Source organism: Setaria viridis, chromosome 3, assembly GCF_005286985.2.
Source record: "Setaria viridis chromosome 3, Setaria_viridis_v4.0, whole genome shotgun sequence".
NCBI lineage: Eukaryota > Viridiplantae > Streptophyta > Magnoliopsida > Poales > Poaceae > Setaria > Setaria viridis.
In genome coordinates, this window is record NC_048265.2 from 19,159,632 (window position 1) to 19,183,672 (window position 24,041).

General features: G+C 46.9%; 2 protein-coding genes across 5 annotated transcripts; one reads left to right on the forward strand and one right to left on the reverse strand.

Annotated features, from left to right (window-relative positions):
* Nucleotides 1-216: 216 nt before the first annotated feature.
* On the reverse strand, nt 217-5,106 carry LOC117850164 (PHD finger protein ALFIN-LIKE 5). The gene is made up of 5 exons (XM_034731970.2): nt 4,912-5,106; nt 4,779-4,811; nt 3,914-4,142; nt 849-978; nt 217-776 (listed from the first exon to the last, which is right to left on the reverse strand). Exons 1-5 carry the CDS (start codon nt 5,012-5,014, stop codon nt 495-497), a joined length of 777 nt encoding a protein of 258 aa, XP_034587861.1. The 5' UTR covers nt 5,015-5,106; the 3' UTR covers nt 217-494.
* A 4,121-nt stretch (nt 5,107-9,227) lies between these two features.
* LOC117850163 (uncharacterized) lies at nt 9,228-11,359 on the forward strand. Of its 4 annotated transcripts, none has more exons than XM_034731966.2 (6): nt 9,228-9,680; nt 9,831-9,942; nt 10,039-10,220; nt 10,300-10,467; nt 10,548-10,617; nt 10,882-11,359. In XM_034731966.2, the coding sequence occupies exons 1-6, from the start codon at nt 9,325-9,327 to the stop codon at nt 11,224-11,226; spliced, it is 1,233 nt and encodes a 410-aa protein (XP_034587857.1). In that variant the 5' UTR covers nt 9,228-9,324; the 3' UTR covers nt 11,227-11,359. The 4 variants fall into 4 exon arrangements, with proteins under 4 accessions (XP_034587857.1, XP_034587859.1, XP_034587858.1 ...); XM_034731968.2 differs by having other exon boundaries at nt 9,231-9,680; nt 10,099-10,220; XM_034731967.2 differs by having other exon boundaries at nt 9,233-9,680; nt 10,039-10,192; nt 10,290-10,467.
* The last annotated feature ends 12,682 nt before the right edge of the window (nt 11,360-24,041 follow it).

Consider the following 24,041-nt stretch of genomic DNA (forward strand, 5'->3'; position numbering starts at 1 on the left):
AAATCTTGGACGATCACCATGTTCAGAGAACGATTAATCAAAGTTGCAGAAGTATAATGTTGATATATGAGGCCCGGCCTGGAATGAAGAGGCCTGGTCAGGAGCCTCAAAGAAACTTTGCAGAACTCACGCGTGAAAAGATTCGAAGCATGGCAACATCGCAATGAGACAAGCGAAGGATCAGATAGCATGGCAACATCGCAATGAGACAAGCGATGGAAAAACGGTCAGTTTTCAAGTCTTTCAGTTGAAGAACACGTCCATCACACATCTGCAAGACAGCCTCACCAGAGAATCTGGTATTACTACAACAACCGTTTGAAACATTAAACACAATTAAGCCCGAGCAACATGAGCTGCTGGGGCAACCGAGTGAATTAACTGCGTTCATTCGAAATGAAAAGCAAGTCTACAAGCTAGACAGCTAGGCCATATCTGCAGACACCGACGATTCTGGCGCTTGCTTCCCTCCCGGGTCTCACCAGAGCTTGCTGCTAGGCTCTTGCCCTCTTGTTGCTGCAATCTGGGCACTTGTAGTGCTTGATATGCTCAGCTCGAGCAGGTGTGATCTTGACACACTTCCCATGGTACCACCGTTCGCAACTGTCGCAGCAGATCCAGAACTCGTCCTTGCCGTCATTTGTTCCACAGGACCCACATAAGGTGTTATCACGTTCTTCCTCTTCTTCGTATTCTTCGCCACTCTCATCATCATCATCATCCTTGGGGGGTGCCGACCCTTTTGTTGCCTTCGAATGAGACTCGGGTCTTGATGGCTGAAACAGATAAAATCATCAGTGATGCTAATACTGAACGGCAGCATGATCATGATAAGTGTCTAAACTTACCATTTTCGAACTTGGTTTGTTGCTTTTACTGGTACTATTGGGGCCCTTCTCCTTGGTTTGTTTCTTGGCAACCCCAGTCACTACTTCAAATATTGTGGGCAAGTTATTTATCATGTTGAAGAGTCGCCTCCTGTTAGGAGAGAAACAAAAATACATGTTTTCAAACATCCATAGCAGCAGAAAACTGTATTCAAACAGATAGTAATCTGAATGCTCCGAACCAGTGGAACCCAGATAGCAGTATTGGAATCCATTACAAGAACCTGTCTATTGTTTACTTAAGAGCCCTTCGCATGATCAAAACCTGCTAAGCCACAGGTAAGCAACAGATTCCTTTTTCTACCAGTTATGTTTACCCCTTGGCCCTTGCGTATTTCACATCCATGTATTTTCCTAAAATCATATAATCACCAACACATATTCCATTGTAGTAGTGCAAAAGGTAAATGTCCATTCTGGTAAGATCTATCAATCCACCTAGTAGATAACAAGATCTACAGTTTTTCAAGTAGTCAATTATTAGCTTCTCTCCCAAAAACAGATTTATGGAAGTGGAATGAATGCTCAACCCAATATACTCATATAACTAACCCCAAATGCATTACATAAACAATGTAACAAGCCAAACAAAGAATATTACAATCATATATTACATTTTATTCAGTCTCTTTTCTGTAAATGTGTAAAGTTTAAGTAACTTTCAATCACTTGCTACTGGTTCTTGATCAAGATGTTGGCAAAAACTGAAAATCTGTTAAGTTTAGTGTTTTCAATCCAAAGGAGGCTCATAAAAAATCCATCAAGCGACTTGAATACATATTTTCATGTTTGCCAACTAGCATAATGTTCAATCGTACACGCAAAAAAAATTGTTCAATTATAAAATCATCCTACAAAAATTCACAACTAAATGAAGCTAAAGAACCAAGTTGTCTTTGAGTACTCTGAAGTAAAGCAACAAGCTGCAAGCCTGCAACCCAGCAATAAATGTTTTGTACAGTAGTTGTGAATTCTGATGTCAAAAGGGAATAGCTTTGTTTGAACCAAGAGAGTCTTCCTTTTTCATTTTTCGCAAATGGTGCTTGAGTCCAGTGGCATAAATTTAAATTTTTAAAAAATCCACTACCAACAATTTTTCAACTCTTAGTTTCAGGTCATCAAAGTGTCACGACTAATGCACTTATGACTTATGCTGGATAATGAATCAAACCCAGAACTTAACCCTACATTTAGCTCCAACAGTGAAACAAAATTGTCAGCTCTTTGTTTGCCCCTAGAGTGCCACAAAACCAGTAACTTGCCTCTCAATGTTTCAGTTTAGTAGCAAATTTAGCAGTTCTCCAATATGTGATGCAACAGTATCAGGTGAAAAAAAATCAACGGTAACTTGCATGTTGCTGAAGTTTCAAGAAACACGTGGACTGTGGTCTTCCAAATTTCAATTTCCAAAATAATGGAAACAGAGAACTGCAGAGTACAAACTACAAACTACTACTTTCAGTGCAGCATGTTGTCCTAGAATCAATATGCACTCAATCCACCAAAGGTGAAAATGTTAGTAGTAGGTTTATCACCAAACTTCTTCCATGCTATAACAATTTTACTATCCCTTTTCAGTATAAAAAAAGTAATGGTAAAGGTGTGAACTGGATACTGTGTTGGTAAAGGTGTGAACTTCTTCCGTGCTATAACAATTTTACTACAAGAACCAGGAGGATATAATAAAGCAGTGTTGTCTAAGCAGTAGCTGCACTTGGCAGTCAGGCTGTAGACCAGTGCTAGTTAGGTGGTATGGAATCACCAAGCATTTAAGCGAGCTAGGTGGCGAAAAGGAAGAAATAAAACCAGACTATAGGGATATAATGAACTAAGAATAGATAAGTAATCTCAGAACAGTGGCAATCAAATGTATTCCTGCGCTATAAAAACCATAGAAGTGAAACGGAAAAACTACATGTTAGTGAATAAACTGTTCCATGTTCTTTATATGTTATTCAGGGCATGCTCTATCTGAAACCTATGGTATGCATCTAATACCTATTTTTTCTTAAAAGAATGATAACAAACACATGGAAGAAGCACTGAGCCCCCAAGACTCCAGTGCAAGTGCTCTACTTTTTTCAAGCAAGAGAGGTGTAGTTAAGAGAGGCCATCCAAACAAAGAAATCACTTAAAGTGGTCTGCTAATTAGGGCCTACATCCTCTTATAGCGCACCCTGGTTGGCACTCACTGCCTTCTATCTTCCCACTACTGTGGTAGCCGTCCCCTCAATCACTCCACTATTTCACCTTGTTTCATGGCTTCAGATCTGATGATACCTCTAACCACTTCCTAATTGGCAGCACCATTCCTTCCTGATCCCTAGTGCCTAGTGACCATAGATGTGCTCTCATGGCCGCCGCCTCCCCTTTATCCTCTACTCTCTGTTGGTTAGTCCATCTCCATGAGGCCTTTCCCCCAAATGTATCAACAGCATGAGCACACGTTCAACTGGCTCATAGTTGCTGACACCTTCTTAGGCCTCTCCATATGCATACCTCAATTCTTGGGACCACTGGGCTCCCAGTGCTAATGATGCTGCTCGTCACAGTATCACAGCCAAGCTTGTTACCAAACAATACCCAGTACACATGTTAGTTTACATTATTCAAAATGTCCTAGCAAACAACATTCTATTGATTTGGATTGTAATTCTTGCAATTTTTTGTAATCCAAACAGTGGAACTGCAGGCCAATTTCAGCTCTTCTTTTTTTTTTTGTTCCCCCCCTGAAAGAGGCCAATTTCAACTCAACTCTGATATTTGAATTGATGCACAAAGTAAACAAAGGATCAAACTGATCCTTAACAAAGGAGAAATCACAATGAAAATTTTCAAACGGGTGAGACTTGGGAGTCACAAGTTAGCGATGATGAATTTCATTTTGCAAGTCTTTCATATTTGTCGGTCAACACTACAGACCTGGATGAAATTTGTGCAGATGTAGCAAATAGACGACACAAAACCATAGATATACAAATTAAGTCCAAAGGACACTGCAATGTTCAAATGTCTGGAATCGTTACCTGGCCTCTTTGTCAAACCCAAACCGGGCCGCAAAGTAGAATGCAACAGCTAGTAACCAGGAATCGCTGTGAACGGCAACTAGTGCCAACCAATCCTTCTCATTCATGCCGTCCCTCGCAAAGTTTATTCCCAATGCTGGTTCAGGGATCTCCGGAGGAACTTCCTCCGCCGGCAAAGTTACTTCCCATGTTTCATTGGGGTAACCATAAAGGCATAAATTTTCCTTTTCTGTTCAAAATAGGCAAATTAGTAGATACAAGAAGACTCATGTGTTGTATTACTTGGTAATTTACTCAGTGAAGTGCAAGAACATGCAAAAAATGCTACTCTTGCAAGAAAAAGCTACATTGGCTGCACTAAAAGACAAGATAAAAGGAGGTTTTGCTGGTTTCACAAAACATACAGTACTTAATTCTGACCCAAGATTGCATTTATGGACTATGGTAGAAACAGCCAAAAATCCAACAAAATAAAAAAAAGAAATAGCAACCGTGGCTAATATGGAGACTTGCCAGCACCAGAAACTGGAACTTTCCAAAAATCCTACATTTTCCATTGAAGGCCACCAAGAGTAAAAAGTTGAGCTAACCAATGCATGAGAACCGCAAAATCCTTGCGAATTCGAGGATTCCATCCAACCTTGCGCTCAATCTACACTTACAATCTCTCACCACACTCGAACCCATTACGTCATTTACCGAAACCACAACGCGATGACCAGTATAGTGCTCCCATTCCCGACTAGCAAATTCACCAAATTTAGCTTCAGAAAACCAAGCACAGCAAACGAGCGCCCGAACCCTAACACCCACGAGACTGTCGGCGGCCCCAAACCCTACACCCGAGGAGATCGAGCAGACTCACCGGGGTCGCAGAGCTGGTAGAACTTCTCCACATCTGCGCAAACCACCAAAGCAAGCAACGCGTCAGCACCAGCGCAGCCGCCAGATAGGCAGGCGAAATCCGGAGCACAGGGAGCGAGCGGCGGGTAGCATACCGGTGGTGAGGGCCTTGATCATGCCCGCGCGGCGGCCGCGGAAGTCGCGGAAGACCTCCTCCGCGGTGCGGGCGGAGTAGTGCGCGCCGGCGCCGGGGTCCATTTAGGGTTCCGGCGAGGAGGAGGCGGCGGCGGAGACGAGGGGAGGAGGGGTGTGTGAAGGCGAGGAGGTGGGAGGAGGAGACAGGGTCGCAGAGTCGCAGGAGGGGTGAGGTTTTATTTGGGAGAAAGTTGTGGGCATTTCTGGGAGATTTGAGCCCGTCGTTTTTTTTCTTTACCCAAGTGACTGAGTATGTCACCATTTCTTTTCCCAAGCAAATTTTAATCGTCACCAATTATATATTTGCATTTGCCTGGTGTATTTCAAGGAAACCAATTTGCACTTTTTTATTATGTTTACGTTGAAAGCTGTGGAAGCTTTGAGAGGGTTTAGGCGGGCATGATTATCAAGGCTAAACTTTTTTATCAGCAGTTGTACCCTTTGTTTCTTGAAGGTTTTTTTGCCCTCTAATTTGTTCTCCATGTTGTAATTTTCCTCTATGTTCTGTTCATTTTTATGGGATTTCTAACTGTCCATTTTTCTTGAAGCTTCGCTAGAAATCTTCGTGTCTATTGATTTTACTCTAGGTTTATGTTCATGCTCCTCAATTATAGAGTTTTATGAATTACTATATGCACTTCTGTAGTCTGACTGTAATTTTTTTACATAATTTAGCGTAACATAGCTGACTAGTAGCAAAGAGAGTATCTGTCTATTTTCCTAGAGAAAAATGATGTGTGCATGTGAACATAATGATGTTGATTACAAATAAAAACACATATACTCCAATTTTTTTCCCAGGATTATTAAAAACTATGCATAACACTATGGAAAAATCAAAGATTTGATTTTATACCAGCACGGTCATCTATTAATTGCATTGAAAACAAATGAAGATAATACATCTCATCACTTCATAGCAAATGAAATACACCCGTAATAAAACTAAAAGCAACAAGGAGCATCAAGTGAAAACCATCACATGTATCGCATTTACTCCTTCCGTTTCAAAATATAGTTCGTTTTAGATAGATTGATGAAGGATAAGAGTACCCACGGGTCCTCACTAACCGGTCGGCCCTGATAGGGAGGCCCGCTCGATCACGCCGTGTAGGCCAAGGCATGAAGATACGTGGAGCACAAGTCCAGAGACAGGGCGAATGGACTATACTCAGATATCACGGGATACTTGTTGTAAACTGATTCATATTGCTTCCATGTAACAACGAACTAGACTTATATCCTATCCGATTGTAACCCTAGGTCGTCAACCTGTATAAGGCGGCTAGGGACGCCTCCCGAGAGCATCTAACCTCAACTCTTCGCATCCCATACCAGCAATAAAATTCACCAGAACACAAGACGTAGTTTATTACTCTCCGGAGGTCTAAACCTGTCTAAACTTTGCGCTCTTGTGTTACCATTCAAGCTCTTGCAATCTCCCCCACCTTCAACTCTACACTGGGTAAGTTCCTGGTGGACCGCCGGTCACTAAATCTGACAGCTGGCGCGCCAGGTATCCCCAGCGAGCTCGATGGCATCCCACCCCCCGCGTCATCTTCCCCAAGAGTATGAAGGACTTTCTCACCAACCCGATCCAACTCCGCTTTGCCAGCATGCTGGTGGACTCCGACTCCGTCGCCTCCATCACCGACTCGGTGTCCGCCGTCAGCTCGGCATCTGTCGGATCTGCATCGACGGAGCAAGGTCTCCACCTGAGAATCATCACGCCGCTTGCCCAGCAGATTGGCGATCTCTCTCTCAGAGAGGATCCCGCGCATCCTCGCGGCAACCCGCCCACTCACACCTTCTGATCTAATTGCGGGGCTAGATCGCATCAGCAACACCATTGGTGAGTGCATCAACCTCTCCGAGGTGGCACTACGCCCTAGAAGGTTGATGACGTGCCTTCCCCGCGCCCCTTTTAGCCTCAAGAACTCGGCTGCTGAGCTTTCTGAAAAACTCGCGCAGTTGTTCCAGATCCAATCTGAAGACCCACTCAAGCCCATCCAGTTTTTGGACTGTGACGAACATCCAACACCTGCGGCGCTTCTATCCTTAGGACCTAAAAGCTATGTCCTCTCTTTCAACTTTCTCATATTGAATAAATAAAACCCTAAAGGTTCTTTGCGAACCTACTACCCTATCGCTTTCTTAGCCGAACTCTTAATCACGTTCGGGGACTGTGCGACCTGTTCGACAGACCACACCCTCACCTTTACGCTCAGAGGCTTCCCCACTACGCGCCGACTTCCGGGTCCCAACTTTTCTTCTACCCCTCTCAAGGTTGTGCGACTAACTCGTGTGGACAACGTCCTAGCATGCGAAACCTAAACAACCTTACGTTCGCCCCTTTTACAAGCTCGAGATCCGCTCTCAGAAGAGTGCTGGCTAGGCAAGGCTAGGCGCTTAGCGGCTACAGGCCTAAGCCACATGGCGTCTGGTCAAACATACTAGGGAGGAAAGGAGTTTTGTCTATACATAAGTTAATCAGCAAGTTTTCTTGCCCCATAGCACAGATTGATACATTTTACAGTTTTTTCATTACAGGTCCAGTTCCTTAACTACTTCCTCCACGGCTTGTCGATATTGCTCGGCCAGCTCTGGGAGGTTACCATCATTAAAGTCCTCGGCAACGCCCGTTGTTCTGACGTGTTCCATGGCCAACCGGGGAAAATGCGTCTTTAGAAGCGTCATGACATTCTTGGCGCACCCTATGATGGTCTCCTTCGTCAAGGCCTTCAGCCGAGTTGGCGCATGCTTCAACTCGGTCACGAACCAAGCTAAGGCATATATTCAATTAAATATTTTACGGCTTTCGTATATCTTCATACATCTCGACCTTTTCTCCATGTCTCTGTGACTTTCACCGACCATATTGGTCACGCCCCGACTGCTCATACAGCTTGGTCCGTCCACAACCGTGCAGACGGGGCTGGACCCTAGCGCACATTTTCGATTTTCCGCACAGTTCTGACTACTTTGTCACTTGTCCGCCTCTCTTAACGGTTGCTAAAGTACTTGGGTAGCACACGCTTTAATCCGTGAAACCTTGACTCATCTTGTGATGCCCCGTCTACAAACTTGAGATCCGCTCTCAGCAGACTGCTGGCTAAGTAAGGCTAGGTGCTTAAACGTAACATGCTAACTAACCGAAGAAATTACATAGCCTACAAAAACGGGACGCGCAAGGATTTATTATACGCTGAATAAAACTCCGAGTTATTCAATTATTTAATACTCTACATTATGCTACATAATCTTTGTATTATCCTTTTACAGCTCCGAAACTACTCGGCGTGCCTCCCGTTACACGGTCGATTTTTCTAGCTCAGGGCGGGAGGCGACTTGGCGTGGTTCCTTGGCTCCTCCAGTCCTCGTGCTCGGGAGCTGGGCCTATATTTGTATCCTTTTTACGACAGAAATAATACATTAGACTCTTGATCATTAGACCGATTACTTTAATCGCTTCAGCAGTCGTATAGCCTAACGCATTTGGTCATACACATGTGGAAGCTTCAATTTTTCTTCTTTTTTGAGCACTGCGCAGCCTCTCCATCACTATGACGACCGCACATCTTCAGCCAAGTACATTACAAATCATGTTCATGTTCGACTCCACATCGTTTGGGAGCTCGAGGGATAAGGATACCCACGGGTCCTCATCGACTAGGATACTAGTCAGCCCTAACAGGTGGACCCGTCCGACCACGCCGTGCAGGCCAAGGCATGAAGATACGTGGAGCACAAGTTCGGACGCCGAGCGAACGGATTCTGCCCAAATATTACGGGATACTTGTTGTAAACCGATTCTGATTGCTTTCCATGTAACAACCGACTAGGATTATATTCTATTACATTGTAACCCTAGGTTGTCAGCCTATATTAGACGGCTAGGGACGCCTCCCGAGGGCATCTAACCTCAACTCTTCACATCCCATACCAGCAATACAATCCATCAGAACATATGATGTAGGATATTTTTCTCCGGAGGTTCGAACCTGCGTAAACCTTGCATCCTTGTGTTACCATTCAAGCTCTTGGTCTTGCAATCTTCCCCTCCTACAAATTTACCACCTAGGTAACCCTGATGGACTGTTGGTCACTAAATCTGACAATAAATTTTACTATGCACTTAAATATATATAATTATATTTAGATACATAGGAAAATCTATTCATCTAGAAAGATCAAAATAATCCATATTTTCAAACGGAAGGAGTACAAAGATTTTGCAAAACCTTCAATTGTCAGGTAGTAGAGCAGAGTGTGGGAAGGGGACGCGCCCTCGTGCGTTTGCGTGCATTCCTGCCAAGAAAGCAACCGTAAAAACCGAACACCCGCGACAGCCACTGAGCCGCGAGGGGGTGGATATGGCAGCCCTTGCCGCCCACCACCACCGCCTCTATTCCTCCTCCGCCGCGGCTCCAGCTCCTGGCCGCCGCCTCCGCTTCTCCCCGCGTCCTTCTTCCCATGGCCGTTTCAGCTCCAGAGCCGCGGCCCGCGTCCTCACGCGCGCCTCGGGCGGCGGCGGCGGCACCAGCACCAGCAGCGCGGCGGCCCCACCCGCCGCGGCGGCGACGACGGCGTCGTTGTCCCTGGAGGAGCTGCGCCGGGGCTGCACCACCTGGACGTGGCGCGGGATGCGCGTGAACTACCTCGCCAGGGGGCAGGGCCCGCCAATCCTGCTCGTCCACGGCTTCGGCGCCTCCGTCGCGCACTGGCGCAGGTGAGCGGGCCTTGGCTTCCTGCCTTCCTTAGATCTTTCTGATGAAATCTGAGCTATCTCGTGATCCGCGGTGCACGCGCGCGATATGCTCGACCGATGAACTAGCCGAGAGCTTGTGCAGCGATCACTAATTGCTCAGCTCGTTGGTAGGAACATTGGGGTGTTGTCTGAATCCTACACCGTCTACGCGATCGATTTGCTGGGTTTCGGCGCCTCGGACAAGCCTCCTGGGTTTTCTTACACGATGGAGACATGGGCTGAGGTGAGTGTGCTTTCAGTCTCATATATACATGAACAGAGACGTACTACTTGATGTTTGAACGGAGTTGATCTCACAAGATTTGCTTAAGATATCTAGCTTCAAAAGAACAACTTCTCATGTAAAGAAAACCATTGGTGCACGTGCTGTATCAAGCAGTTGATCCTGGACTTCTTGGAGGAGGTCGTGAAGAGGCCCACGGTGCTCGTAGGCAATTCTGTCGGGAGCCTCGCATGCGTCATTGCTGCCGCAGGTTCCAATCCGCCAATATCTTGTAAATTGTAATCCTCTCTCTGCAAACTCGGTAATTATGATATTTAATTAGTTTGCCTTGTGCTAACGATGAGCAGAGTCTAACAGAGACGTTGTTCGGGGCCTTGTGCTGCTGAACTGTGCTGGTGGCATGAACAACAAGGCGATCGTCGATGACTGGAGGATCAAGTTGCTCCTGCCTCTGCTCTGGCTGATCGACTTCCTGCTGAAGCAACGGCCGATAGCATCCGCACTGTTCGAGCGGGTGAAAGGCAGGCATGTTGATCTGCACTACAGTTCCCTCTGGTCTGACATGTTGGCACTTACACTACTCTGTGGCAATCTGAACTGAACAGGGACAATCTGAAGGATATCTTGCTCTCTGTTTACGGGAACAAAGACGCCGTGGACGACGAATTAGTCGAGGTAAGGGTATCTCCTACTCCTAATGCTCCGTCTGTTCTTCAGCAATCAGTTATCAGCTATGCAAGAATTCATGACTTGGGATCACTGAATCAGTGGGTTAAACTGATGAACTGCTGCTCTATCCATCCCCATTGGCATTGGCTTTGGCCGAAGTCTCACATGCCAGTGATAAGTAAACTGAGTGGAGAACACTAAAGCTCAAACGACAGAGTGACTACACTGAATCGTTGATTTCTGACGCTTTTTCCCCCTTTTGAAACGGAGATCATAAGGGGACCGGCTGACACGGAGGGCGCCCTGGACGCGTTCGTGTCGACGGTGACGGGCCCGCCGGGGCCGAGCCCGATCGCGCTGATGCCGCGGCTGGCCGACGTGCCCGTGCTGGTGCTGTGGGGCGACCGGGACCCCTTCACCCCGATCGACGGGCCCGTGGGGAAGTTCTTCTCGAAGCTGCCGTCCGAGCTCCCCAACGTGACGCTCCACATGCTGGAGGGCGTCGGCCACTGCCCGCACGACGACCGGCCGGACCTCGTCCACAACAGGCTGCTCCCGTGGCTCGACGGCCTCCCGCCGCCCGCGGCCGAGGCGGCCGGCGCTGCGGCGGTCTAGTCGCCGATGTCCTGTAGTGGTGCAGACGCTGGATGTGCATGAGAGATGATCTTTGTTTCGCTTCGACGCATGTTCTTCACTGAAATTCTGTATTTTTCTCTTTTGGTGGAGAAAGCTTAACGAGATTTTGATCCGGGCCCGCGCTTCGTATTGTACGCACGGCCCAACATGAGTTTAGGCGGCGGCCACTTTTTGGGCTCTTTTGGTCTGTACCAGAAACAAACTCAGGTTCTTAGCCCACTTGATCGACCGACCGGGCTAGATTTCCGCTCGACCGGGCTGAATCCATCCTCCCTCCTCGCGGGAACCTCTTTGTCATGGGCCAGAAAGCTCGCGACGGGCCGATTTGACAGCCAAACCGATCTTTTTCTCCACCGAGAAAATCAACAGCTTTCATTCCCATTCATGTGTGTGTGTCCTAGCTCCTAGTCTTGGAGAGGCAAGTACTACACGAAAAAAAAAAACAGCTTTCAGTTGGAGTTGATGTTGCCATATGCTCCAAGATACAGATTCTAGATTAGACTCCATTTCCTGGAAAGAAGATCTGCGATCTAGAGATGTTGACCACCACACAATGTCACCAGCATTTTCAAACTAGCGAAACCTGTACTCTCTCGTTCTTTGAACAGCGAAAAGTATACTCGGTCCAGCACCGTCCTCTGGATGCCGGCTTCCACCGCAGGCAGCTGATGGTGGAATCCTTTCACGGCCAATGAGACACGGCAGTCCACGCACGTCAGACCCACAAGTCGATCAGCTGGGGAGAAATTAAAAGTCAACCTCACAAGTCATCTGGCGCCGGTCAACGACTAGTCTAAGGTCCACGCATAAGCATGGGCGTCAAACGCCGGAGACCACACAGGCATCGCACGATTCGCAATCAGTGTGGACGATCGGTCTCGGCCCCGCGCACGCGCGCAGCTAGCGTCAATCTGCTAGCGTAGTAATGATGCATCGATCGGCCGTCGGGCCTGTGCAATAAGTTGGGGGCCGCCGCCGGCGGTGGCGGCGAGCCGGCGAGAGCGGCCTCACCGCCGGTAATAACTGCCAGTTATGGGATCAGCACGGCCCACCGGCCGGCCGGTCGATCCGTCGCCGGCCATGCATGCATGGGAACAGCTGGAACGGGGAGGAGTAACTGGAGCAGAGAGGCGAAGCTATTGCACATTTATGCACGCGTCATGTACCCACCTCGCCGATGGAATTCAATGCATATCCTCCTGGAGTAGTATCATGGTTTTGCTAGAGGAAAAAGTCAGCCGTTTGTTTTAGGAACAGAATGATCTACTTTTTATTTGGTTTTGGAAATAGAATAGATTGATTTGTCACTATCTCATTCTTCACAAGCACATAATTAGCTTAACAATGAGAGATGGTTTAATCTCACCAAAATTCATGGCATAACCCCAGAGCGGGCCATTCCATTCTAGATGAAGTGATTTCTTGAACCAAACAAACCGTAGCCTACATCTTGCTACGATAAAATGGTACCGGTCTTCCCCTTTGCAAATGTATGACGTTTTAGACATGACATGTTTCTAATATGCAATTTCTGTAACTTTTAAATAATCCCATACAATATTAATTGAATTTTTACACAACAGAATATAAATTGTAAAAATTCGTAGTAGTCATGAGAATATTTTTGCAAGATGAATCAATTGATATGATGTGACCACATGATCAATCTAGGTACTTTTTCCTAATTTAATGGTCAAAGTTAGAAACATTTAATTGTGCACCCTATGGATGCATACACTAGGAACAGAGGGAGTAACTTTGGCAGGAGATAAATTGATCTAAAAAAAGTGCATAAGTTATGTGTAGTATGATAGATCACATAAATAAATAATTTGGGATATATTACTTCGGTAGAGGTAGGAGAAGAAGAGAGGAAAAGGTAGAAGAAATTAAAAAGAGGAAGAATATGCATGAAGAGTAAGACAGGAGCTCATTACCCCCACCCCCACCCCCACGGGCGCGCCTAACCTCTACCTCCACCATTGACCACATCGAACTATTCAAATCAAAATAGGAAAAAGTGCTAAAAATTGCAAGACTTGTTCTTTTGCGATTATTTTTCATAGCTAGAACACTATGAACCACTCCCTCATATTGCAAATAAGTGACATTTTAGATAATGTCGGTGTTTAGACCCGACAACCTACCGAGGAGGGTGCTCGAGGTAGTGTTTTGGTTAGTGGGGCTCGTCGAGATCAGGAGCTCGAAGGTAAACGCACACACACGATTTAGACAAGTTCGGGATGCTGAATAGCGTAAGACCCTATGTCCTGTGTGTTGGTTGGATTGAATTGCTTTGGAGGAAGTCCCTACCTCACCTTATATTGCCGGGGTAGGGTTACAGGTCGGTTGATTACAAGAATACTAGTCGGATTCGACTAGACGAGTTCTACTCTTATTGCTACGAGTACTTTTCCTAATCCTCAACTAGTTCCTGTCTTGCCACGTAGACTACACCATCCTGCACCATAGTCTCCATGTCAGACACGTCTTGGTGTCCAACCCCATGTTTAGGACTGTTCAAAACCTTCTGGTGGGTCTATAGATGTACTTATGACAAGCTCCCGAGTACTTTTTAGTCAAATGCAGCAATTTCGAGTACTTTTGTAGATTCTAAGCTCTTCGAGTGCTTCATCTGGTTGAATCTTCAAAGGGACCCGAAAACTGCCATGCGGCTAGAATGTGCTCAAGCCTCATTTAACTTAGTCTTGTATCTTTCAACCTTGAATTTTATATGGAAGTGAGACGAAAATCACACTCCATATGGAGTAGCCCTCGAGCCTTAGGTTGAATTGAAGAATCAGTCTGAGGGCCAATCTATAATTTGCATCACTTTTCCCTTAAAACCCAAAGAAATTTTTTTTTGTCGATGGACATGTGGCACACAACCCCTGAGCTTTTTACCGACTAGTTTGGTGGGTATAAGGGTCAACCTCTGGTTAAGGTGACTGTCTTTGAAAGGAAAACTTATCTCTTCCAAAAATAGAGGTAACTGCCAACCAGTTGTCGCGAAATCTGCGAATCTGTTAAACCTTAATATTGCTTTATTCGTGCTGCTGTTACTGCACCACGGTTATAAATAACGGAGGAAATCATCCCTTTCGTTTCACCTTTGCCAACTGCCTTTCCAACTCCCACGCCTTAGGCCCAGCGCCGCCGCTGCCTGATCTTTCGAGCGCTAGCGTCACCGCTCCCACCACTTAGCCCCCGAGTATATGCGACAGAAGAAACTTGTGACATCAAGGATGGGGAGAAAAACTGCTGCATTCGAGGCGGTCGAGGGTGAGAAGCAAAAATGTATGACAAGAAGAAGGAGCCGCAGTTGCCGGTGCCCAAGTACAGGAAGATGGATTAGACTGCACCGCCAACTCCCGCTTGTGCTTGGAAGCAGTCATCTCTGAAGGAGGAGGAGATCAAGTCTCTTGTGGCTGCCAATCTGCTCCAAGATCAAGACTTCATCAATTGGAGATCCGCCTACGGCAACCTGTGGTCATTAGAGGAATACCCTGATGAAATGGTAATCTTTGCTCACTTCATCAAGCGTGGTCTAGCATTGCTAGCATCTGATTTTTTCCGAGGCAAGCTGGAGTATTATAAGTTGGAGCTAGTTCATCTGAACCCCAACGGTATTCTGCACACTGCTATTTTTGTGCACCTCTATGAAGCTTTCTTAGGGATCAGGCCTCACTTCCAACTATTTCAGAAATTTTCCCGTGTGAAGCCACAACCGAAGAGGAAGCACACCAAGTAGTCAGAGGTGCCGTTATCCAGATGCGGGAGAAGCTTAGCAGCCTGTACTTGGATTATGAGCTGATAGATTCAATTGCCGGATGGAAGGAGAAATGGTGCTACATTGGCAACCACGATCCCAAAGTACCCAAGCTGACAGGACATCGCCCCACTTGGAACAACCGATGGCTGGATGAGCCAACTCATGGAGATTGCCTTCAACTACCCAAGCTCCTGGACGGAATATCCAAACTGAAGCGAAGGAGTGACTGGAGTTGGAGTAGCTTTCAGTTTCATGAAGCGTCGAATCCAGCCCTTGCATCAGCGATGCCCCTGGGGCTACGAATACTCTGGTGTCAATGACCTGTCTAGACTGTCTCCTAAGGAACTCAGCACAGAGGAAATTATGGCGAGGTTGAGGCGGATGTTCAAGAATGTGGGCGAGATCCCCACCATTGTGCAAGAATTCTATGCTGCCAACCCGCTAAAGCTTGTAAGTACCTATTACCGTAGCCCCCCGAGTACTTATTTTTGTAGCGTTTGGATGTACTAACTTGTCTTTCTTTGCTAGAAGATGTCAGCTTGTACTTATCCACTCCTCCTCCTCCCGGATTGGAAGATATTTGTGAAGTTGCTCCTCGCATACATACGGCGGAGAGCACTAAGAGTGATGATGAGGAGGAGGAAGTACTCGAGGCCTTCAGCGGCTCTAGTTCTGATGCTGCGGAGAACTTTGAAGTTAAGGCCCAGCCATCTGATAAGGTCGGGTCATCCTCTGGATCGATAAAGCTTGAAGCTGATGAAGATCTTGAATCTGTAATTCCTCCGCCGCCAAAGAAGAAGGGGTCCACTTCTGCAAAGCGGGCCGTAAAGAAGTCTGTCACCGCAGAAGATGTGCCTCCCGCGGTAATTACTTATGAGGAAGGACAAGATCCTAAGGGCCGTGTACTCCTGGTAGGAGACTCCAATATCACCACCGTGTCTACTCAAGATGACATCGGTGGTTTGTAGGTACTCGAACCAGCAACAAATGCTTAAAGGGCGGCTGCTCTGGCTGCGCCAGACAGGTTGCTGGCTATCGAGGAGGTGATCACCATTGATGATGATCCAGAGCCTCCTGCCGCTAAGGTGGACCCTGCCAGCGCAAGAACTACTCGAAGAACAGAGGCGGTGGCTGAGGCTGGCAATTATCATGCTGCGGCCATTCAAGCCGCACCAAAGAAATTGTTTCTGACCATCAAGCCGCTGGCGCCTGACTGGAGAACCCTCTTTGAAGTTGAGGAGATCCACAAGGTATGTCTTGCAGCTCCTTTGAGTACTAATTGTAGCCCATGATCAACTTGTTGTGTCTCTAAAATCCTCTGACGTGGACCTTGGAGGGCCTAGCTTGAGGCCCGTGACTGATGGCAGTAGCCACTCGGTCCAGGACGTCTCCCTGGTCCAAGCAAGTCTGCAGCCAGAGGAACACCCTACGACAACAAGCAATCCAAGTGCTGTGTCTCTTGTAGAAGCATTGATGCAAGATGTTATATTGTCTTTGACTGATGTTGTAGTGCCAGCCCCCGAGCAACAAATATCTGAGGAAGTGGCGGTGACTACCTCTGGCACCGTGGCTACACTCGTAGCCCCCGAGCCAGAGGCGGAAATTGAGACGGTGACAGTGTTGGGAATTATGGCTGCCGACGCGTCTACCGAGTTGGGTTCGTCAACAAGTCTTGCCATGGTTCCACTCAGTACAACGGATTTTGAAGCTCACGTGGATCCACTAGCGGCTCGAGAAATTAGTCTTGAAGATATCCAGCTGATCGACGACCCTTTGCTAAACATGGACATGGTAGCTGGAATGATGGAGATGCACCGTCGTATCGCCTACGCAGAGGTATGCTTGATCTGGCTTCTTCCATTACTTGTAATTAGTAACCATGCCTTGATATGAGTACTTATTCTATGGCGCAGGATGTCATCAAATGCTCCCACCGGAAATCTCAGATGCTTCAAGGCTATGGGGACTCAGTACTCCATGCTGAGGCCCTTGAAAAGGAACTTGCCAAGGAGAGGGAGTACTCCTCCCGACTACTGATGAAGTACGATGGAGCTGCTGCTGAGTATCGTAGCCGCATCCAGCAGCTTGAGGAGGAGAAAGACCGTCTCAAGGGGCGGAATAAGTCATTGAACTAGCAAATCACAGGTAATTGCTCTCCTCATTGGATTTCAAGTACTGATTCTGTTTGTAATACTAATCCTTTTTGTGTATTATTTGTGTAGTGCTTTAAAAGTCAAAAGAAGATCTCCAGGGACAAGTCAATAATCGGAAGAACGCTTACTACCGGGTGATAGATCAACATGATAAGCTGGTATCAAGATATGAGAACCTGGAGCATCACCAGAAGAAAGAGAGAAAAATGCGCGAAGATGGTGAAGTTGACTTGGTCAATGCCATGAAAACCATCCAGGAGCGTGAGTCTGAGCTGGAAGCTGCAAAAATTGCTTTGAAGGAGATATCTGAAGCAGCCCAGCCAATAGCGGATATGGTGGAGCCTCCAGTTGAGGGTGTAGAGCCCTGCCCGCTGATTGAAGTACTCAAGGACTTGCCAACAAAATTCACCAACTACACTCATAAGATGATGAAATCTGTCTCCAAGCAACTACTGAGCTTCGTTAAGTCCTTATATCCTCAAGCTGATCTGACTCCTGTTGCGGAGGATATAAAAGAGGATTGCTCGGACGAACTTGTTATTACAAGCTGATGAAATCTGTCTCCAAGCAACTACTGAGCTTCGTTAAGTCCTTATATCCTCAAGCTGATCTGACTCCTGTTGCGGAGGGTATAGAAGAGGATTGCTCGGACGAACTTGTTATTACAAGCCGTGACTAGACAGATTTGTCTGGTGGATAGTATCTCAGGTAGTTTAGTTAACTCCTAAGGTACAAATGGCTTCTAGTCTGCAAGCTGCTAAGGGACAGATTTGTCCAATGAGTTAACTAACTCGTGAAATTTACTGCAGACTCTCTTTTGCAAGCCGCGATTGGAAAATTTTGTCCAGTGAGTTGAGTAACTCATAAAAATTTTGTAGACTTGTTATTATAAGCTGCATTTGAGCAATTTTACCCGGGGAGCTGAATAGCTCTGCGAACTTGCTTCTACAAATCATAATTCGGTAGAAATAAGTAGTCGAATTACGACAAAAAATATGACTGCTTTATTTAATTGTAATTCTACAACTAGGACAGATGGCCGATGTACATGAATATGTAAATCAAAATTTAGGGATAAAATCGACAGAGTTGCTTGATGTTCCACATGTTGTTGACGTCTTCACCAGAGAGATGTTGGAGCCTATACGACCCAGGTCCAGTGACCTTGGAGATGATGGACGATCCCTCCCATGGTGAGTTTAGCTTGTGCAGCCCCTTGGTGTCTTAGATATGCTTGAGAACCATATCGCCTATATTGAACGAACATTCTTTGGCGTTGCGATCATGATAGCGGTGGATTTCTTCAAGATATCTTGTAGACTGAATGAGTGCTGCACAACGAGATTCTTCGAGGCTATCTAAGTCTAGACGCCTTGTTTCTTCTGCTGCGCCCTTCTCGTATTGCTCGACTGTTGGAGATTTCCACATGACGTCGGTAGGAAGGACAGCTTCAGATCCGTAGACCAGGAAGTAGGGCGATTGCCCTGTAGGCTTGCATGGCTGGATACGGAGCCCCCAGAGGACATTAGGTAGTTCTTTGAGCCACTTGCCCCTTTCGTGTTTCTGATATCATGCAACCTTTTCTTGAGGGCTTCCAGTACCATCCCATTGGTGCGCTTAACCTAGCCATTGGCCTGTGGATGAGCGACAGAGATGTACCGGATGTCGATCCCACTATTCTCGCAATATTCTCAGAACTCGTGATTGTTGAAGTTGAAGCCTAGGTTTGTGATAATGCAATTGGGAAAGCCGTAGCGGTGGACAATTTCGTCGAGGAAGTCGAGTACTCTGTCTACCTTTGGGCAGGTTATAGGTTTCACCTCGATCCAGTTGGTAAACTTGTTAATTGCCACCAGTACTTGGTTCAACCCTCCAGGCATCATGGGCAGTGGGCCAATCATGTTGAGCCTCCAGCATGCGAAGGGCCAAGAGGGTGGTATGGTGATCAGTGTGTAGGTAGGGACATGCTGTTGCTTGGTGAAGAACTGGCATCCTTGACATCGGCGGACTAGTTCCTTGGCGTCAGCGAGAGCTGTAGGCCAATAGAAACCTGCTCTGAAGGCTTTGCCCACGATCGTGGGTGAGGATGTGAGGTATCCGCAAATGCCTTTGTGGATCTCCTCCGGTATGTCCTTGCCATCTTGACGTGAGACGCACTTCATGAGTACTCCTGATAATGCACCTCTTCTGTAAAGCTTGTCTCCGACTAGAACATAGTTCTTGCTACGTTGTAAGACTTGCGCTGCCTCGGTCTTGTTTGACGGTAGTTTTGCTCTTTGATGTAGTCGATGAAGGGAACTCTCCAGTCTTCGTCAATCATCATAACCTCCCGATCTAGTATGGTAGGACCTCGATCAGTGGTCTTTGATGGTGCCAACTCTGATATGGATGGCTTGTGTAGCTCATGTACAAAAACCCCTGCTGGAACTTGAGCACGAGTAGATCTAAGCTTGGATAGGACATCTGCGGCAATGTTGTTGTCACGAATTACATGGTGGAATTCCAAACTAGAGAATTTGTTCTCTAGCTTGCATACTTCTAGGCAATATGCATCCATGTTCTTCTTGTGACTATCCTACTCATTGTTGACTTGATTGATCACCACTAGTGAGTCGTCGTAGATGAACAACCGCTTGATTCCTAGCGAGACTGCCAGGCGGAGCCCGTGCAGAAGCGTTTCGTATTCAGCTTCATTGTTGAATACTCCCCAGAAGATTTGCAGTTCGTATTTGAGTTGTTCGCCTTTGGGAGATATCAAGGGTACTCTTGCACGGCACCTTCGAGGCTGAGTGATCTGTAGAAATACATGACCCAATGCTCTGGACGTTCTGCTGGCATTGGTAGTTATTTTTTTCCGTCATTCTGCCATGAAATCGATTAGTGCCTGGGACTTGATTGCAGTCCTCAACTTGAATTTTAGGGACAATGCTTTGAGTTCTACCGCCCATTTGGATATTCTTCCTGTTGCATCCCGATTGTGGAGAATTTCTCCAAGAGGGAAATCTGCGATGACGAAGATGTTGTGCTTCTGGAAGTAGTGTCATAGTCTCCACGTGGTGAGTAGTATTGCGTATAGCAACTTCTGGACTAACGGGTATCTGGTCTTGGATCTGACAACACCTCACTGACGAAGTAAACGGGCCTCTGTATTTTGTATACATGTCCTGGTTTTGGTCTTTCAACCACGATCGCCGTGCTGACGACGTTAGTAGTCGCGGTGATGTAAAGCAGCAAGTCTTCATTGGAGTTTGGCGCTGTGAGGATTGGTGGCTTTGAAAGGAAGTCCTTTAATTGTTGTAGGGACTGATCTGCCTCCTCGGTCCACTGGAATGTCTTTCCACTTGAGTAATTTGAAGAAGGGTAGGCCCCATTCTCCAAGCATTGAGATGAATCTGTTGAGGGCTACCATGCATCCAATCAGCTTCTGTACACCCTTGATGCCTGAAGGGGCATGCATGTCATTGATGCCTGAAGGGGCATGCATGTCGGTGATGTTGGGGATCTTCTCAGGGTTAGCTTCAATCCCTCGGTGACTAATGATGAACCCGAGTAGTTTCCCGTAGGGTACGCCAAAGACGCACTTTGTCGGGTTGAGCTTCCACCAAAATTCTCACAAACTTGTGCAAGTTTCTTCTAAATCCGCAATTAGGTCATCGGGATTTCTGGTCGTTACGACCACGTCGTCCACGTACACCTCCATGTTGCGGTGAACCTGCTTCTTGAAGCACTCCTGGATTGCCCGTTAATAGTAGTGCCTGCATTTTTCAACCCGAAAGACATTGTTGTGTAGCAGAAAGCTCCATATGGGGTGATCAACGCTGTCTTGATCTGGTCTTTTTCCTTAAGAGCTATCTAGTGATATCCTGAGTAGCAATCAAGGAAACAGAGGAGGGAGCATCCAGCTATGGAGTCGATGACTTGATCAATCCTAGGGAGCTCGTAGGGGTCCTTTGGATAGTGTTTCGACATCCTCCACTTATTGTAATTTTTCTTTCGCACCAGGACGGGATTGGCGAGCCACTCTTGATGATAAACTTCTTTTATGAAGGCCGCCGCGAGTAGTTTGACTAGCTCTTTCTTGATGGCTTTCCTTCTATCTTGGGCGTATCGTCATAGGCATTGTCTTTTAGGTGTAGCTTTTGGATTCACATTGAGTGAGTGCTTGATCAACTCCTTGGGCACCCCAGGCATGTCCGCTAGTTTCCACGCGAAGATGTCTCAGTTGGTCCGGGGGAAGCTGACGAACGTGCTTTCCTATTTCCAGCCCTGTGCCAATAAGGACTGTCTTAGAGCTATCACCAGTCTCAAGGTTAATGACTTTGACATCTACTTCACTTGCTGGCTTGACCTTGGTTGTCCCCGACTTTTTTTCTAGGATCTCGAGTTCCGACAAGGTTAGTTTTTTGGATGCGGCGAAGACTTGCATCATTGAGTTTGGTACTTGGGTAGTTGCTGCTAGCTCCACAGCTTCTGTGTCGCAGTCATACGACCTCTTCAAGTCTCCGCGCAGGGAGAGTACTCCCTTGGGTCCAGGCATCTCGAGTACCAAGTACACGTAGTGCGGGATGACCATGAATTTGGCCAATGCTGATCTTCGGAGGATGGCGTGGTACGATATTTCAAGTTCGCTACCTCAAACTGGATGTATTCTATCCATGTTCTTTGGTCCCAAAGGTAACTGGGAAAACCACCTGTCCGAGGGGTACAGCCGCGTTGCTCGGGATGATCCCATACAATGGAGAGTTTGTTGGGGTGATCATATTGGTGATGTCGAGGCCCATCTTCTTCAGTGTCTTGGCGAACAGTACATTGAGACCGCTACCGCCATCGATGAGTACTTTAGTAAGTTTGGAGCCAGCGACAACTGGGTCTAGGATGAGGGGATATCATCCTGGGTCTGAGAAACTAGTCCATTGGTCCTTCTTGGAGAAGGTAATTGGCACCTCGGACCATTTGAGGAACATTGGAGTCGCAGGTTTAATGGACATTATCTCTCGAAGAGCGAGCTTTTGGGACTGCTTAGTAGCAGTACCCGAGGTTCCACTGAAGATGACGTTGATGGTGTTGGATGGGTTCTGAAATTTTCCATTTTAGCATTATCTTCATTTTCCTTGGTCTTGCCCTTGTCTTTGATGCTAGACAGCTCTAGGAGGTCCTTCATGGCTCTGCGTAAACTAAAGCAATCTATCACAGAGTGCTTGTGTTATGGATGCCATAGGCACTGTTTCTTCAGGAGCTTGTTGAATGAGAGCCTGTGTTGATTCTTGCCGCCACCTTTCTTGGACGACTGTAACATTGCAATGATAGTATTGTCTGGCTTTCGCTTGCGGTTGTGACCTTCTGAGTAGTTATTTCAGTTGTCATTGTTAGGGCGATCGTTTCAGTTCTCATCGTTGCGTTGGCTATTGTTCTAATTATTTTTGTTCTGGTCCTTGTTGCAATTGGACTCGAACCTTTTGATCTCCTTGTCTTCTTCATCTGCCTATGCCTGTACCATGATTTTGAGAGATTTGACGTTAGCGGGGTGTTTTGTGTCGAAGTCATGGAACATCTGGCGGTCGTGGAGGTTGTTCTGGAAGCAGACTATAACGTCGCGCTCTGTGATGTCCATGATTGTGGCCTTCTTGTTGAAAAAGCGACGTAAGTGGCTCCGCAGGGTCTCGCCTTCTTGTTGTTTAACTTGAGACAAGTCGATCATGTTGCCAGGATGTTGCATTTCCCCTACGTAGTTGTTGGTGAACGCTAACTTGAGGTCCTTCCACGAGTCGGTGGAGTTCTTATCCAATAATTCGAGCCATGGAAGTGGCGCTGCCTCCATGTAGATGGGAAAGTAAATGACTTTGGTGTCGTCATTCCCCCCAGCTGCTTGTACTGACAGTGAGTAGCACTGTAGCCATTGGACTGGGTCCTGCTTGCCATCACACTTGGTGATACTTGGAGGTTTGAATTTTTCGGGTAGAATTGTCCTCCTCACACATCTTGAGAAGACGGGTACCCGTTAGAATCATCTCCTGGGTGTTCGACTTCTTGCTCACGCTCGCAGCACTATCTGTTGATGATGGTACGAGCGTCGTGGTTGGCATTGATCTTATTGCGGAGATCTTCTCCTGGGCGTTCAGGCTCTAGGTTAGCTCCATGGTGGTCACGGCCTCCCGAGGGTCTTGCCCAACTACCCTCTGCTCCAGCTTGGCTTGATCTGATGTCTTCGAGTTGGCTTGGTCTGGATGGAGGGCCTCTATGGCTGCTGTCATGCTGACTATGCTGGGATGGGGAGCGTTGAACTGACTATATTAGATTTTGTTGATTGAGTTGTTCGTACGCTAGTTCCGCCAGTTGAGCCAACTATCTTGTGTACTTGTTCTGGAGCATCGCGTGGGTGATGAGATCAATAGATGCGATGGCAGCCAAGGGAGTACGATGATGACGCATTTGAACTGCTTCAAAGGCATTATCCAGGTTCTGGATTGGTAGGTGGCTGCAAGGTGGCGATGATGCTCTGCTCTTGCGGTGTTCCTTGCTCGTCGTTGAGTTCTTTTAGCTTCACTCTGTTCTCCAATAACGTTGGCAGTGAGCTCATCCTGCGAGATGTCATTTAGGTGAAGCTCATGTTATGGGTTTCTATCCCGTTGCTCTTCTTCTTTATCCTCTTAATGAGAGCGAAGAGTTTTCATTCCGGGGAATAGCTTCCCGAGCTTGAAGTGATGACGTCCGTGGTGCCGCCTTCCTCGTAGATGGGTGACAGAGGAGTTCCCTCCTAGTACGGGAGAGTGTCGAGGTAGGCGATGTGGCATGAATCATCGTCCTTAGTGAGAGCAGGTGGCTTCATGTTGGGCCAGTAGACAAATCTGCCTTGGGAAGTTGATATGATC

Excerpts from the sequence above, each read along its gene's own strand:
- LOC117850164 (XM_034731970.2), bottom strand. The coding sequence starts at position 5,014 with ATGGACCCCGGCGCCGGCGCGCACTACTCCGCCCGCACCGCGGAGGAG. Across the intron at positions 4,812-4,911 it reads GATCAAGGCCCTCACCACCG|ATGTGGAGAAGTTCTACCAG; the intron begins GTATGCTACCCG and ends TGGTTTGCGCAG. Across the intron at positions 979-3,913 it reads GGGTTTGACAAAGAGGCCAG|GAGGCGACTCTTCAACATGA; the intron begins GTAACGATTCCA and ends CTCTCCTAACAG.
- LOC117850163 (XM_034731966.2), top strand. The coding sequence starts at position 9,325 with ATGGCAGCCCTTGCCGCCCACCACCACCGCCTCTATTCCTCCTCCGCC. Across the intron at positions 9,943-10,038 it reads CGATGGAGACATGGGCTGAG|CTTCAAAAGAACAACTTCTC; the intron begins GTGAGTGTGCTT and ends TAAGATATCTAG. Across the intron at positions 10,618-10,881 it reads TGGACGACGAATTAGTCGAG|ATCATAAGGGGACCGGCTGA; the intron begins GTAAGGGTATCT and ends TTTGAAACGGAG.